This window comes from Aulonocara sp. 'chitande type north' Nkhata Bay, linkage group LG22 (genome assembly GCF_057382095.1).
Source record: "Aulonocara sp. 'chitande type north' Nkhata Bay isolate Kocher_YH1m ecotype deep benthic linkage group LG22, A_spYH_male_GT1.1, whole genome shotgun sequence".
In the NCBI taxonomy this organism is placed as follows: Eukaryota; Metazoa; Chordata; class Actinopteri; order Cichliformes; family Cichlidae; genus Aulonocara; species Aulonocara sp. 'chitande type north' Nkhata Bay.
Genome location: NC_141364.1, coordinates 16,973,460 through 16,991,104, shown reverse-complemented (window position 1 = coordinate 16,991,104; position 17,645 = coordinate 16,973,460). Strand labels below are relative to the sequence as shown.

Below are 17,645 nucleotides of genomic sequence, written 5' to 3'. Positions count from 1 at the left end.
CAAGAGTCACTTTGTGGTTGCGTGTGTTTAACAGTCTCAGTCTACAAGCGCTTTGGGGTCCTTAGGGACTAGAAAAGCGCTATACAAATACAGGCCATTTACCATTTACCATTTACAAAAGCAATTATGATACAGAACAGAAAGATCTCCCTTCAGCGGCAGCAGCAGCAAACTGAAACTAGTTCTTATTGCAGCAGTTATAGATGAAGTCTTTATATCAGATGGGGTAACAATTTAAAGACAGCCCGTTGTTTTCAGATAGTCTGTTTCCCATTTGAGCAGCTGTAAAAGTAGTGGCTGTATCCCTTATTGAGTGCTGCAAAGTAAGAAAAAAAAGGTCTTTGTTGGCATTTACAATAGCTCTCATTTATTAAAATTCATTACCATGCACCTGCTCTGAATCAGACACGCCAAGTGTTGCTCTAAACATTGCATGGGCTGGTAAATTGACTCACAGGGACCATTTGTAAAGTGTGCCGAATATCCCTTCTCATTTTCTTCTTAATCCCCAGATAGCAGCCGTTTGTTTGAAGTTGGATGTGGATGTCTGCTTCTTGAAGGCATTTACTAAATACTGTAAGTTACAGCATGTGCTGGTGTTAACTCAACTTCTGAGCAAGCACTTTTGCTGTAAGTTCCAAAACAGGTTTTATAGCCCTACTTTTAAATTCTGAATTTTATCTAATATGTTGCTAATTGAACTTTGACCACTAGCAATCAGATCTCAGAGACAAGGAATTCGATATTCAATATATGCAGTATACAGTATTACATCATATATTTTTAAAGTTGACTTTATGTCTAGTATAATACACACAGCATACAATACTGTGCAAAAGTCTCAAGCCACCCCTCATTTTTAGATTTTGCTTCCACAGAGCAAAACTTTCTTATAATTTTTAAAGCATAAGGAAGTCACTCACTTAAACTCCCTTAACACTGACCCAAGGATAGTTATAGCATAAAAAGACTCTTAACTCAAGGGAATAAACCAGTGCTGTGTCTACATGTAACAAAAAACTAAAGAACCACTTGTGTTTTTAGGCTCTTTGTTATGATCAGCCGATCGCAAAGCACACATAATTTGTTTCACTTTCTTTGGTTGAATCTATGAAAAATTTAAAAGATAACACAATTTGACAGGAATAAAACAGTGTTTTTGCAAAAACAAATGAATTCCCAAAGAGCTATTAGCCAAAAGCTTGGGACACTCCACGGTGTGCAGAGTGCTCCTAAAAAGTTTGAGGAAACTTTTTTTTTTTGAGGAAAAAATCTACAGCAGATGAACAACGTCTGCAAGTTATGTCCTTATGAAATAGAAAAAGAAATACAGCCAAGACCTGAGCGGAACTGAAGAGCACCTTCAGCTGATCCATCTACTGTTCACTGAAGCCTCATCACAAATGGTCTCAGTGGAAGGGTGACACTCAAGGCTGATGTATGAGTGGAAAACAGGTCTTATATAGTGATTGTCTACAATGTCTGTAGAAGAAAGTGGATGGTCTGTCCTGGAACAGAAGGCAGCCAACATCCAAAAAAGAGCTTTGAATGTCCTTCAAGAAGCCTGGAAAACTATTCCTGGAGACTATTTAAAGAAATGACAAGGAAGCTTGCCTAAGAGAGGTCAGGTTGTGTTGAAGAATAAAAAGGTGGTCAAACCTAATATTGACTTTCAAGCTTATCAGTACTGTTCAATCTCTGTTTTGACACATAAACTTTACTTCCCTGTATTCTTGTAAATATTTCAATAAAACACTGCACCCATTTCCAGGAAAATATAAAGAAATGAGAGGTGGCTCGAGACTTTTGCACAGTGCTGTAGTTTTGTAATATAAATGAGTTTTCATTGTTACAGTCCAACAGAGAAAACATATGGGAATATGTTTGCATGGTATGCTTGCAAATGGCCTTTGGGAGAGAGTCCGCTGGAAGGAACAATATTTTCACTTATATCCAAGTTCTCCTTTCAGGTACTCTTGCCCTTCCATTTATTAAGATTGTCTCAAATGAGTCACTATTCATTGCTATTCCAATAAGTTGATGTAACACTAACTTTTAAAGAACAGCAGTTGCTCGGCACAGAATACTCATGAGTAAACAAAAATGAGGCTGTCAGGTTCATAATTTTGGGTCATTAACTGTCATGATCATTAGGCAGGGGGCTATCAGACGAACACTAGAATAGCCAGCAAATGAAAAAAAGTAACATCAAGACATTATATTAATGATTATTATTAATCAAAAAGGAAACGTATGTATCGCAAAGGGGCCACATTAAAAACAAGTCTGTAATATTACACTTTGATATGTTATTTAAAAAGACGATATGCATTTTACTAGAGTGACCTCTTGAGAAATCTCACTCAGAAGTTTGGAAGCTCTGTTGGCTAAACCAACACCGCCTTTTAATTTTAACCCTGACTTTGAAGTGGGTAAGACACCCCTGCCTGGGGATGCTAGGCTGTGCTCCAGCTCATGTGGGGATAAATGATTGATGATGAAGTCAGGAACTGTTAAAAAGCAATCAGTAAAATCTTATATAAACTTCTGGCAGAGGTTATAGGCCTTGGTATTGTATTTTAAACATGTTGAAGACTTAGTTGGCACAGTAACACTGGTGATTTTTTTATGAACTTGTACATTTATTAAGAAACACAGTGTAGAGCATTCTATGGGTCTCAGCATTGCATCTCTCTGTAGACCTTTTCGATAGAGACCAAGTTTCAGTTTAAATATTAAAACCTTAAAGCAGAAGTGGCTTTCCTAGCCTCCCTGTTTACTTACTCATTCATAAGGTTGATCTTTATTTAAAAGCAAAATTGTGCCAATTAGAGGCTATAATCTAACAATAGCCAGTTCTAACCAAGACCTAAAGTCATTTTGCTACCTTATGGCAATTAAAACTGAGTGATCACATTATTATGGAAAATCAAAGGAGCATAAAAGTAAATATTTAACACCCTGTTATAGAGTTCACATATCAGCCAAGTGCATGAAGTTTAGCAGGCCTATAAATTTCTCTAAACTAAAATAATTAACAAGAGCAGATGGATTCCAGGAAATGTCAGGTCAGGACATTGCCTGAAGCCACTCTTTGCCACATGTAGCTCAGAAAAGGAGTTAAACATGTCGCTGACTTCTCACTACTGAAAATACGGTTTGTTTTTGGCTAGAGAGCTGCCTTGTTAGAGCAGGAGGAGGTAGCACAGATGACGGCCGCTCTCTCGCTGTGAAATCTATCAAATGCTCTCTTCTCATGTGCACACAATTGGATGTCACACAGACTCTGTATGAGGAAGCTGGGAGGTTAAAGACTGAACGGACCTTCTACAGCTCTGCCGAGTGATGTGTAGAAAAGTTCAGAGCACCACGTCTTCTCATGAGCTAATGTCTTCCTAATTACCATTTTTCAATGAGCTGAATGTTTTGTATGGTTGTCAAGTGAATACGAATGGATTACCGATACAGCGCGGCTGCGTTCCACTCCAGGTGCCATCGCTTTCACAAAGTCTAGTTGCTGTGCCGACCAGTATGAGAGGCGGAGCACAGCTGAAGGACACTTCTGATTGATAGATGAAACTTCGTCCCTCTCTGAAACCACCTACTGGAGTCCCCGGGTCACCACAAAATTTGGCTGCAAACACGGAGACAAACACACAAAGTCCCATTTCAATTGTGGTGCTAGAAATGGTGAATGTGCTCAATTTTATGGAAGTTCAAGGACAAAAGTAGATTTTGCTCCATTTGTGATGGGTGTAATTGATGTGTCCTTACAACCAAAGTTCAATGTGATGCTTACGTAAGCACTGCGGGAGCATGCCGCTCCAGGTGCCATTGGCGACACAGGTCAGAACAGCTGGAAATGAGAGCTCATATCCAGGTGAACAACTATAGCTCACGCTGCTGCCCCATTCAAAGTCACTGCCCTGCAGTACCCCATTACTGATGGCAGGTGGAGCCGAGCAGGTCACAGCTGGGGGAAAAAGAGGGGGAAGGGTTGGGAAAGAGAGTGAAGCGGGAAAAGTGTTGTTTAGAACAGCTGCAGTTGATGCTCTTTTTTAGTTTACATGACTGCACTGTAAAATCACGTGAGAAAATAAGACTTAAGGTTTTAGTAGTCGATTAACCACTGATTTAAAAATAAGTTTATGGTTTTAGTAAAAAGTGAACATAAACATCTTCTTATCTTGGACTTCCCAGACTTTCAGTTACATCCAGTAACTGCTTACATTCAATTCAGTTTAAATGTATCATGTGAGACTTGTGTACATTAACAGCTGTATTAGAGGTGACAGTGATGTGACTGCTTGCATTTGTTATTTCTTTTCCTAGAGGCATTAACTACAAACTTAGCAGAATCTGCTGTCAATACAGAGAAAACTGGGGTTAGACATAGTTTAAGGTGTACTTGGAGCTCACTTAAAGTAGGATTTTTCTGTAGCAGAACCTCCTCTCTATAGCAATATTGTTTGATTGTTTTATGGCATACAAAAAAAACACAATCTTCTACAAATGCCCCAAAATAGCTATGTTCAAGAAACACTCTGTTTAAATCCCTATTCATCCAAGCCTGACCACAGGTCTATGGTACTATCATCAAATGATAAAACAGTCATACTGTTGAGTACTGGTGAGTGATTGTCTGATAACCACTGTTTGCTACACTGTAATCTGTATGTAAGTCTATTCTGTGACTGGTTGGCAAGTGGTTGCTGACAGTCACTAGCATGAAATTAGTATATGGTGCTGCACTGCAAACATCCCTGTTTCTTCTTTGCGTAAAACTTTTTACAGCTTCACTACGACTTGATGAGTGGAACTTATCTAAGTTTAACTACAGCTTTGTTTGACAGTAAAATTGATCTAACAGCGGGTATACAGTAAAGCACAACTTTTGCATCTGTCCACTGCTATTAAACAAACATATGTCGTATAATGATGAACAAATCTGTTGGATTTAAATAAGAATAAAAATATAAATAAAAATAAAAACAACATAAAGATGTATTTAACTGCATCAGTGTGTTCACTCTAAGGTTTATAGTTATATGCAGAGCACTGCAACTACCTACAACATTACTGCAAAGCACAAATAAAGGGACCACCAAACAATTTTTATATACTTTAGCCTTTATAGCAATGCCAATGCTAGCTAGCGAGCTAGCTTTATGTGTTGATATTATTAGGTTCTGCATGTGTGTTTTTGTTTGCCAGAACAGAGCTAATAGGATGTTTAGTAATGGGAGTATCTGAAGTGGAACAGAGCAATTTAAAGGGTCTGTTTTGCTACTGTGTAATAGCAGTATAAGTACTGTTTAAGGGTTGAACAGAGTTAAGAGTTTGAATGTATAATTTACCTGTACATAGTGGCATATTTCCATTCCAAGTCCCATTTTGTGTGCACATCCTCACAGGCGACCCATCCTCCTCCATTCTATATCCTGGTTGGCACTGGAATGAAACATTCTGACCAATGGTGAAGTCTTCTCCATAGCGAAGCCCATTAGCTGGCACGCCAGGGTCGCCACAGTTTATCACTATGGAGACGGACAAGTGGGGTTAAAGTGGACAACATGAGATAGAGATCAAAATTACTTTATAGGTCATACTATGGCACAAGGTAAATTTAATTTTGTTTCTATTCATTAATCTAGACTCTATCCATATAGGTAATTTAATAATAAAAAGTGAAAGAAAGAGGACACCAAAGGTGACAGATGTAATAAACTAACAGATAAAGAAAGAGGAAAGGTAAGTTAGGGTGCAAAGAAGGTGAAGTGTGAAAAATATTCAGGCCCTAAAGTACAGATCAGATTAAATCTAGATGAAAATATCAGAAAATGATACCTCAGGAATCTTAGTTTTAAAACTGCTATATTAGAGTAGAAGGAAAACATTAAGTAATTATCTCCAATAAAGCTTCTTCTCTTGAAAGTGGTGAGTTTGCAGTCGATAGCAAATTCCTGATCAGACTGTGTGATCTCATCACATTTCTGTGTGGGTTTCACTTCTCATGAATGAAACAACAATGATATTAAAAATGGCCGAGGTTGTCCTGGGACTCTTTTAAGGAGCATTAGGATTCCCCAGACTGTACTTTTTAGGCACTGTCCTTCATAGTCTAATAGGCAGCTTAAATGCTTCTAAACCCACCCCAGATAGTGTCATGCCTGTTAATAGATGTGGAGTAGTCTACTGTAAAAGCCATTTCCTTTAAATCAGGTATTCTTATATACTTTTTCAATCTGGGAACCGATATCGAAGAATTTATAGCATTTCTGATTTAAGCTATTTTTTCATGCTACTGCATATCTGGATACTGGAAAGCATTAATATAATCTGGGAATTCTCTGTGATGTCCTATTATCAAGAAGTACTTTTGGACACAGTATATAGATATATGTTAGAGGCATTTTCTTTTAATACATTATTGTTTTTTGCTATTTTTTGAGTCATTTTTTACATTTCAGCAAAATACTGTCTTTCCTTTGGCAAATTAACTCAGTGGCTTTTTGTTGAATCTTCAACATTTTAGAGTAAAACAGTCAATTTCTTAGACGTTACTTACCACCGTTGGGTGGAACCACTTGACATAACTTTTTAAAGTAAACCTCCAAAGCATTTTTTGGAGTGCACAGTATTTAATTGAAATAAGACAAATTATTCAAATAAACTTAAAAAAACAACTTATCTGTTAAGTAAATTCCACTTGCTCAACTATGACTTTGCTTATATCTCATATGGTAACAGAAGGTTACGTTTTATGGCTATTTACGCTTGGAGACTTTTCCCACAGATTCAATAAGCAAAATTAACTCAAGTAAACGATGATCAAGGTTATATAAGTCACTCTGTTGTCTGCAATAAAAATATAAAGATTTGAGGCTTATTTCTTTACTCCTATACTGTGGCATCATAATTTAAAAGAGGACATAAAACAGCGTCGCCTGTGCTTTCTAATCTCACACCCAGAATTTGGTGATATTTATTGGTTGCAAACTTTCATGGTATTACAAGAGATTTAATACACCAATTACATATATAGAGTGTAATTATTGCATACAGTTGAAAACTCTTCAAAGTCACCTCATGATTGCATGGACAAAATATTGAAAATACACCAACAAATGTACTAGACAGTACTTATATATGTATCAACCTATTGGTCAAATCAAAGCAGATAACTTACTAGTACAGTTGGGCTGTGTGCCTGACCAGGTACCATTGGCTTGACACTGCCTGGTGGTGGGACCAGTGAGCAGATAGCCATCCATGCACGAGTAGATGACAGAGTGAGAAAATGTTGTTCCATCCAAACGAAATACTTTGCCGTTACTGGGAGTGCCAGGGTTACCACACTGAACAGCTGCAGGACAGAGAAATGGAAAAGACCTCAGCAAGTGTCACCTCTAAGACAGTGGAAACACTGAAACACGTGTGGGTTCATAATAATTGAATAATTGACAAGGTGCCATTTCAGGATAGATTTAAATCAATTAGAAATATCCCCGTACGTTTACAAAAGGGTTGCGTGCCTGACCAGGTCCCGTTCGGGAAACACATCCTCTCTGAAGAACCTATAAGTTCATATCCCTCTGAGCAGGAAAAGTAGACCTTAGAACGGATCCTGAAATCTGTTTGTTCTCTTGAACCATGAGAGGGAATGCCAGGGTCCCCACACGAACCAGTAGTGTCACCTACATGGAAACAAAAAAGGATACAGACTTAGGTCCCTCACAGGTTTCTTACTGGTTTGTACCGAATTAAGGATTACACTTAAAGATGCTAATCCTTGAGTCAGTACACACTGTCTGTATAACGAGCTGTGTTTCAAAAATGACTCCAACTTATCAAAGCAAAGAAATGGAGAAATAAACAACTTTGGTTCATTATTTGTAGGGTGAGGAAAACAAAACTGCAAACCGGACAAAGGATTTTAAAAGAAACATCTAATGGCTGCTTCTAAATATCATACAGATTGTGCATATGCATGTGTGTGCATGTGTGCTGATGAGTAAATAGGCAGCGGTGCATGTGTTTGTCTTTGTGAGTGTGTGCGAGAGATCCTAGCTCTGTCCTTCTAGAGCTGCCTGGTCAGCAAATTGTGTCTGACAAGCAGAGCACACTCCTGGGAACACACACTTTCACACACAAAAAAGCTCACATCATCACACAAATACCAAGGCCTGGACTAATATATTTCTGCTCAAACATTTCAGATCAGTACTGCCTATTTTGTTAACGGTCTAAAAATTGCACCGGATTATGTGTGAGTGTGAATAATATCATAACTTGATTCATGTTTGTTAGATTTGGATTGCTAATTATGTTTTCAATTTGTTGCCTCCATTCACATTTATTGTTGACAATTAATTCAAAGTGTACAAGTATCTGCTTGCGTTTTTGTGTTTTTGACTCATACTTCTGAAAAAAATAACCTTAATTCACATTGGCTCTGTTTGTATTATAGTACAAATATCTAGAGGCTTGCTGCTAAATTGAGCTTACGCGTAGCAGAGACACAACATTTAATGATATAACATCTTTTGTAATGCCTTAGGATTTTAAACTCGGTTTCTCAGATGTAAATAAATAATATTCTACTCAATAAGTCTCTCTTATTTGCCTCAGAAACTTGAAAAAATAGCAGGTAAGAATGTAAAAACAGGAGGGAAAGACCATATGTAGATGCTCTTACACATCTATATAAACTTACCCTACTAACCTGAACAAATGAAACCAAAAAAGATTTAAATAAAATTCATCTTTTTATAATCTTTAACCCTTTAAACTCTAACCTAATTTACCCTTTAAACCCGGGGTAGGCAACTCCAGGCCTCCTGCAGGTTTTAGATGTGTCTTTGATCCAACACATCTGATTTAAATGGATAAATTACCTCCTCAACATGTCTTGAAGGTCTCCAGAGGCCTGGTAATGAACTAATCATTTGATTCAGGTATGTTGACACAGGGTGATATCTAAAACAGGGGTGATATCTAAAACCTGCAGGACAACGGCCCTTGAGGTTCCCCACCCCTGCTTTAAAGGGTTAAGAAGAGAATTTCCAGGTGGAGCCAAGCAGTTGAAGGCTTCCATTTGGTAGCCTCGAGATCTCATCTCTGCTGTTGCAGATGTTGTGGTTCTCTTGGCTTCATCAGATGGTAGGCCACGTTGGAAGGGTTCGCAGGTAAGTGTAAAGCAGCTGGAGAACTAGCACCTCGAAGTCTGAGACCACGGTTCACAGCTGGAAAAATGGTTGCTTGCACACTCAAGGTCTTGTTCACAAGTCAGGGAAGCAGGAGATTGAAACGGGCCACATGTGCAGTCATGTGGATGCTATACTGGTCAGTTGTGGTTTACCAGTCAATCTACATCCCCTCCCTGACCTATCGTACCAAGCTCTGGATAGTGAGCAAAAGAATGAGACTGCGGATACAATTGGGCAAAAGAAGCGTTTAGATATAGGGTGAAAGGTTCAGTCGTTCTGGGGGGACTTGGAGTAGAGCTGCTATTCCTCCACATCAAAAAGTGTGGTTCATTCATCTGACTCTTGGGTGAGATATTGTCCTACTGGGAGGAATGCTCAGGGTTAGACTCAGGACATGGTGGATAGATTATTACTCTTGGCTAGTTTGGGAATCCTAGGTGTTCCCCTGGAGGAGTTGCCTACGGAGAAGGAGGTCTGGTCCCCTGTGACCTGGCCCTGCATAATTGGCAGAAGCTGGATGGATGAATTGTTGGATGGATGGATGAAGGTACTTAGTTTTCCAGTAAGCACAGATTAAGGAATAGCTCAACATTTTGGAAAATGCATTTTTTTGCTTTGCACTCTTCTTTACAGCTTTCAGCTAATACCTTAGCATTAGGACTCCGGATACACAGGATAAACATTGGCCTGGCTCTGGCCAAATGTAATGAAATCCATCCAACGCTTTGAAAGAGGAATTAATACAGCATTTCATTTGTTCAATGTGAAAAAGGATTTAAGAGTAAAAGTGACTATTTGTGACCTACTGAAGTGGCACACTCAGTGTCCTGTGAAATCACACCTTTCTTTTACTTGAGGTTTTTGTTCGGATCAAGCAAACAGTAGAGGGCATAGAGTTTTTTAGGTTTTGGAGGTTAGAGGCTTGTCTAACCTTTGAAGTGAGAAAAGCTGTTTCACCAGCCTTCCCAGTTATAGCTTCATTTTTAATGGACAAACCTGTGAGTGGTTTAAAAAATCTCGTGTAGCTCTCAGCATGACAGGACGTAAGTGTAAAAATCCTAAGATGTTCAGGTATTGCTTAAAGCTTCTGCAGATGGTAGACAACTACAGTTTGGCTCAGTTATGAAACCCAAGTCATGTTCAATTATACAAATTCAGCCAACTCTGAACTGTTAATAAATAAATTCCAAACAGGCTGAAACTCTCCCTGGCATGCTGATTATTAGAATACCATAGGCTGTTTGAATACTTTTGTTAGAAACTGTGGCATAACAACTTGTTATTTTCAGCATGGCAAAAGCCAAGGTCTTTCATTTCATAGGCCTAATAAATAAATATTCAAGATAAGTGGCAAGGTCGGCTTGTGAATTGAATTTGCAAATCTAAGATCTTTGAGAGCCAAGTCTCAAGTAGCTCTACGCTCACAGCCTGAAAATATCATCAAATATCACAAACAGCATCACTTCATATATGCGTTATCTCATCAGCTATCATCAGGCAGAATAACAGAACAAGCTGTGCTGCTGTTGGACTGAACTCTCATGTCTGCAGATCTTTGGTATGGACCTGCCAGGTGAAAACATGAATCACCGCTTCTTAAACTATTACCCTGCCTCACTCTCCAAGTCTCCCTGGGCAATTGCTGTAAATAACAATGTATTCTTAGTCAACTCGTCTGGAATGCATTTTCACTCAGTTTGTTATATAAGCGGCAGCTGGGAGCCTCTCAGTCTGGAGAGCCACAATCATGCCCCCAGCAGGCCAACTGAGTGTCACATAACTTAGATGGTTTGTTTACACATGAGGGAAGGTAAGGAGGCTTTCTGTCTGGAGAGACGGTCTAGCCCAGTGAGTAGTGAGATATGCATATACAGCAAATACAGCAGAGACTGAAAGCTTGTGTAAAGCACTTTACAGAACAATGAGTGTTGCAGCTACACTCCACAACATTGTAATAAAATCCACTCACTGTAGAAAAGGAAACACAGCTAATACTTGAGAAAATGCAAAACTACAAATTAGCTGAAATATTTCAGTATTTGAACATGTACTTTAAGAACCTACTTACTTTACTACACTGTATCGATCATATCATAGAATCCCTCATAAAAGCGGGTTAAACATTTCTGAAACACAGTGAAACTGGCTCATGGTTAGTTGACCAGAAGAGAAATGCACATGGTTAAGAGTCCACGACTGAGGTGACTGTAAGTGTGGGGTAAAGTTAATCTCCGGAGCCCTTTTAACAGACAGATACTGATATACTCTCTTTTCTAGTGCCAAGTCTTCCTTCCATATGTTCACCCATCCCTTCCATTATCCCTGACTGAAAGGTTCAGGAAAGTGTCTGCTGGATATAAAAGCATGAAGCTCTCCGCACTTCAGTCTGCATGTTTAGACGTTTCGATTTTCATCTACAACTGCTATCTATATATTCGTCTTTCTGATAGGGTGGACGTTAAAGTCTGTGTATTCAACAGAGGTTAAAATGGTTACCAGAGCAGAATGGCATGGGGGCACTCCACATCCCATTGAGCTGACAAGTCCGGGATGATTCTCCTTTCAGCTGTCTTCCGCCCAGACAAGAATACCGAACCGTTGAACCAAATGTAAACTTATCTCCGCTCAGCACACCGTTTGGGGGAGAGCCGGGATGACCACAGTCTACGACTAGAGAGCCACAGAGGAGAGAAATGAAGAAAACAATGGATGACTCGTTTTGACTCAGCAAAGCTCTGTGAGAGGAGGTGCAGCTACTTCTGTCAAGAACTAAGGACAGATTAAAAATATATGCAAGGATTAAGGATTAAAAAGCTGACATGACACTGCTTGCTAGGCTTTAAGGGAATCTTAAGAGTAACATATAAAAAGAAACAAAATGAAAAAGAAACAAAATGAAAAAAAAATGCAAGAATCATTTCAATAAATTCCAAACCCAGTCTTGCTAAAATACTGTCTTTCCAAAGATTGTGAGGAAGAGAGAACGATACTAACCTATGCATTCAGGTAGCGGTTTGTCCCATTGTCCAGTAGGTTGACAGGTCAGTACAGGTGATCCAAACAGGTAATACCCAGGATTGCAGTCATAGAAAACCACTGTGCCAAAGGTAAAGTTGCCATGCTCTATTTTGCTCTGCCGGATTGAGTTGGCTGGGATACCTGGATCAGAGCAGTTGACCACTATACACAGGGACACACGCAGAGACACACAAGCACAAACAGACACAGAGACAGAAAAGCATGTGTTATTTGGCATGAACCAGAGAGGGCAATCTCTCTTCCCCCTCTTCATTTTCCCTATTTGGAAAGCGGTTTTGCAGAGTAGTATAAGGCAGACCAAGGAGGACATGGTGAAGAAGGAACAAAATATCAGACGTGGAGTTTAGGAGGGTTAATGCAGTAGATGCTAAGGGATGAAAGGGTGGTCAGGCAGGTTTGTCTGTAATGGATCCAGAACTCAAGCAGGGTTATGGCTTGTTATCAATGTGCTGCATTTTAATTTTACCCAATTCACTGGCACTTTATTCTGTAAACTGGGCAGAAGGCCGGTAGCCTGTGTACAAACTCGTGCGAGTGAAGCAATTTGAGTTGCTCTGACTGTTATTTGGACAATCAGGGTATGAGATTCATAGCTTACTGAAAAAAAGTTTTTATTCTTGAGACTGGAGCCATGAACAGGTTAGACATATGTTGAGCTCTAAATCTACCTCGAAACTTCATCGAAATTAAGGGAAAAAAGATGTATTTTTATCAAGAAATGTAAGTTTTCTGTTACGATGGTAATAATAGAGGAGATTAAGCTGAACAAAGTTAGAGGTAGAGTTGAGGTGGATACAAATGATGGGGATAAATGAGGATGGTTGCTACTGGAGAAGGCACTAACTGTAAATAAAGAAAGAGACTAAGGTGGTATTAAAGGTTGGGGATAAATAAGGTTAGGGGTGAATACACTTAACTTTTCTCCCCACCTTTACACGTTGGGGGTGGGTGGCTCCATTGGCGGTTAGCCTGGCACTGAGCACGTGCAGGCCCCTCCATTTCATAACCCCGATTACAAACAAAGCTGACCACATCGTTGAGATTGAAGCCGTTTCCCACCGTGCGGCCATATATGGGGCTTCCTGGATGGCCGCAGCTGATCGCTAAGGGAAAAAGTGTAAGACAAGAACACGTTTATTTGCACGCAGATTTGTTTCTACAGAGTGACACCATTCTGTTGTTTTTCATGTTGATGTGTAATCCCATGATAGGTTTTTTTCAATGAGATAATTAAATCCTTAAAAAAAACATATGCTGAGATCTATGATTTGGTGTTATTTACTAAAATAGTTGAAATATTTAGTTTGTAGCAAGCAATTATTGAACAGAAGTAATCAGTGCATTTGCTTGGGACTGTCTTCACTCTTGATAAGCCACATTTAGTGTACTTACAGCTCTGCCAGTAACACCGATGACTGTTTTGTTAATTTTTCATCTTGTTAATTGAGTCATTGTATGCTATGAGAAAAGAAGGAGGCCAAGGACTAGTTAGTGTCAGAGCCACTGTCCACAATGAGATGACGGACATCAGCAAGATGGCCACAACCGACTGTATGCTTAGTGAATAGCTCAAGCAGCAGAAACCCAAGAAAGAGGAGGAAGGAGAAGAACCATCATGGAAGGACAGGCCCTGCATGGTATGTACCACAGGCAGATAGAGGAAGTGGCTGACATCTAGAAATTACACCAGTTTAGACAAAGCTGAACTGAAAGACAGCACAGAGGCACTAATTATGGCTGCACAGGAACATGCTGTAAGTTCAAGATCCATAGAGGCTGGGGTCTACCACACCAGGTAAGACCCCAGGTGCAGGCTGTGTAAAGACGCCCCTGAGACAATCTTGCACATAACAGCAGGGTGCAAGATGCTAGCAGGCAGGGCATACATGGAACACCATAACCAAGCAGCCGGCATAGTTTATAGCAACATCTGTGCTGAGTATGGCCTGGAAGTCCTTAAGTCAAAATGGGAGATGCCCCCCTAGGGTGACTGAGCTAATTTCCTGTGGGACTTCCAGATACAGCCAGATAAACTGGTGATGGCTAACCAACCAGACTTTGTAGTGATGGAAAGGCAGAGGAAGACGGCCGTAGTGACAGACGTAGTGATACTGAATGACAGCAACATCAGTAAGTAGGAACACCAAAAGCTGGAGAAGTACCAAAGGCTCAGAGAAGAGCTCGAGAAGATGTGGAGAGTGAAGGCACCAGTGGTCCCAGTGGTAATCGAAGCACTAGGTGCAGTGACTCCCAATCCCAATCCTGGGCCATTTGACCTCAGTACATCACATGATAGAATGGGGCTAGGTTTCACAATGGGTTCACCCGAAACCTTGGCTGATTATGACCCACACCCGTTTTCACACCTTGGCTCGTGTGATTAGGTAGAGGATCAATAGGGAGTCCATGACACTCTTGGGGACACTCCCATAGGGCTTAAAATCTGGGACTCTCCACCAGTTGCTCTTAGAACTGAAAAAGCTTCTCGGATGAGAGATGAAAAGTCTTCAAGGAAACTTAAAGAAGTCCAGATGCTTTTCTTTCCAAGCTCCTTAGACTCTCTTAGGCAAACTTTCATCACTTTTTCAGAATGAGATCATTGCCCTTCTGAAAATTGAAGCTGTTGCTAACAGACTCTTTTCATATGATACTGGGTGGTGGATCAAAATTTGTTTTTACATTGTTCATAATTACATCAGTTTTGACAAGTTCTCAAACATCACTGAATAAAATACAACCCCAAACCATGATATAGCCTCAACCATGGTTTACAGATAGCCGTAGATACTGTTGTGATTTTCCTGACCTACTCCATAAATACTGATGACGATTTAAACAAAAGTTTAAAATTTCTTTCTTCTCCTTTTAACAAACAGCTACCCCACCCCCACCCCACCTGCCCAAAATCACCAACTGTCATCCAAAAATCATCAGACATAATGACAGGACTGAAAATGAGAAACTGAAAAAGAGAAACTTTGAAAGACTTTCACAAAGCCCGGAGCACTTTTGCTCTAGACCACTTAAAAAGCTGAAAGAAACTCTGGCGCCTAGGAGATATGAGGAGTGGCTCAAGACCTCTGCACTTGTAGCTTATACAATACATCCCAATTGTAGCTTACCCACTAATGTCATTCACATACATAACTTTATACTGCAAAACCATTTCGTACCACTTGTGTGTCATTCTCTTACTAAATTGCAAAAATCCAATCATGTAAAATGTACTTTAAGACATCAAAGCTACAGAAAGATATAATCTAAACCAGACATGAAGATCAGAAGATTTGTATTTCTGGCTCGAAAACCACATCAAGTGCAGATTTGGGCCAAATATGTATGCCTTTCCTACAGTCATTCATAAATATTTATGAAAATGTCAGATGACTGAGAAGGCAAAGCTGGGATCCTAATTTAGGGTCATTATTTTGGAGATATTAGGTCTCACCATCTTCTGTGTCAGAACTGAGTGTGCACTGTTTGCAATCGTGCATCATAATTGTTCTTCTTGTTTCATCCACTGAGCCTTCTCGGCGTTCATGTGATGTTTGCGTAAACAGGCACTTTAGTGTTACTGCCAGTCACTCTCTTATCTACCTCGCAAACTACAAACCTTTAAATTATTTGGAGAGGAGAGGAGTCTAACCAATGTAAAAGAAAAGGAGTTGGTGGTAAAACACGGTGAAGGAGAAAGTCAGGGAACAGAGAGTAAGAGGACACTAAAGGATGAGAAGACAACAGGGAGAAAGAACAGCTAAGGTGAGGAGAGCAGAGCAGAGCAGAAATAATGAAGACAAGAGTAGACGAGAGAGGCAGGAGGCAAAGCACTTGATCAGGAAGAATCAGAAGTTTGTTTGCATGCCTAAGATACAAATTTATCTGACACCATCAGCATGCCCTGCAGCTACACACACACACACACACACACACACACACACACACACACACACACACACACACACACACACACCATAGTCTCATTACCATTCTGTGTTTGTGTCTCTAAACAAGAGCCTCTCATCTCCATAATTACAGTATAATTTGGCTGTAAAATTATTTCCCTCAATAACTCCTGCATGAATAACCTCAATAAAAACAGCATAGCACTCCGAGATATGCAGAATGATACAGACACTATCTGGACCACATAGACACAGATGAACGCAAAGAAAAGCATATAATAAAGGCCCTATTTTGTACATTGTTTGTTGTTTTATGAGTAATAATGAAAAACAAATGCTCCGTCTACTCTCGAATCATCAACACTGTGACACCACCTCCGTTTTGTAAAGACTGTCTTAATTTAGGGAACAAATGGGCTGCCTCTTTCAGGAAAAGGTGCCCTTAATTGGCTTCATCATCACCACCTCAAATGTGCCCTGTGTGATGCCTAAAAACCTTCACTATGCTCACAGCAAGTAACCAATTTTAGATTTTCACAGTAGCCTGGGCAAGTTAGGCCACTCTGTTTTATTCTTAAACCCAACTACTTATCTCATTTAAGGCATACTAGCATTTTTAACCCTCTGGCCCGATAAGATTTCTGGTGAGAAGCCACAGTTACTCAAGTCTACTCTGTGAATACTTCGAATGAGGATAGCTCTCAAACAATATTTATGTACTGGCTGTAGTAAAAATAAAAGTAAGAAAAAAGTCCCAAATATCTATATTTCTTTTTAAAATTTGATCTTACTGACAAAAACTAGTAGCGACGTTGGTGGTGCATTCGTACACAGTGTTAGAGGTAATGCCACTGCTGGTCATGATTACTGAAATATTCATTTTGCTTTTACGCCATCTTTAACTCAAACATGCATCTACTGTTTGAAACTACAGTACAGTTTCTTAACACTTAGAGTGTTAACTGTTAGCTGACAAATATACTGCTCAGATAAATTAAAAGAACACTTAGAAAACACATCAAATCTCAATGGGAAAAAAATAATGCTGGATATCTATACTGATATAGACTGGGTAATATCTGGGGGGGAAAGGATGCCACCTTGCTTGAAAGAAATGAAAATTATCAACCTACGAGGGGCTGAATTTAAAGACACCCCAAAAATTTAAGTCAAAAAATGATGTGAAGTTTATTAAAGCACCTACACTACAAACCCAGTGGTTTGTATGGGGCCCAAGTGCTTGAAGGCTTGCCCGACAATGTTGGGCCTCCTAATGAGATGATGGAAGGTGTCCTGGGGGATTTCCCCCGACATCAGCAGCGGGGCACCACTGAGCTCCTGGACAGTCTGAGGTACAACCTGGCACCTTCGGATGGACTGAAACATAATGTCCCAGAGATGTTGTGTTGAATTTAAGTAAGGCAAACATCCTCCAGGAACTGTTCACATAGTTCAAGAGGACATGCATTGTCGTGCACCAGGAGGAGCCTGAGAC

At 39.8% G+C, this 17,645-nt stretch overlaps 1 protein-coding gene across 1 annotated transcript in view; it reads right to left on the bottom strand.

Annotated features, from left to right (window-relative positions):
• Positions 1-17,645, bottom strand: part of csmd3b (CUB and Sushi multiple domains 3b) — a 414,655-nt gene that overhangs the window by 12,497 nt on the left and 384,513 nt on the right. The window contains exons 56-63 of the mRNA XM_086281026.1: positions 13,178-13,351; positions 12,204-12,389; positions 11,706-11,879; positions 7,515-7,697; positions 7,190-7,366; positions 5,358-5,537; positions 3,800-3,973; positions 3,461-3,634 (exon numbers count right to left, since the gene is read on the bottom strand). Coding sequence (XP_086137152.1) covers positions 3,461-3,634; positions 3,800-3,973; positions 5,358-5,537; positions 7,190-7,366; positions 7,515-7,697; positions 11,706-11,879; positions 12,204-12,389; positions 13,178-13,351 — 1,422 coding nt within the window. The remainder of the gene's footprint in view (positions 1-3,460; positions 3,635-3,799; positions 3,974-5,357; positions 5,538-7,189; positions 7,367-7,514; positions 7,698-11,705; positions 11,880-12,203; positions 12,390-13,177; positions 13,352-17,645) is intronic.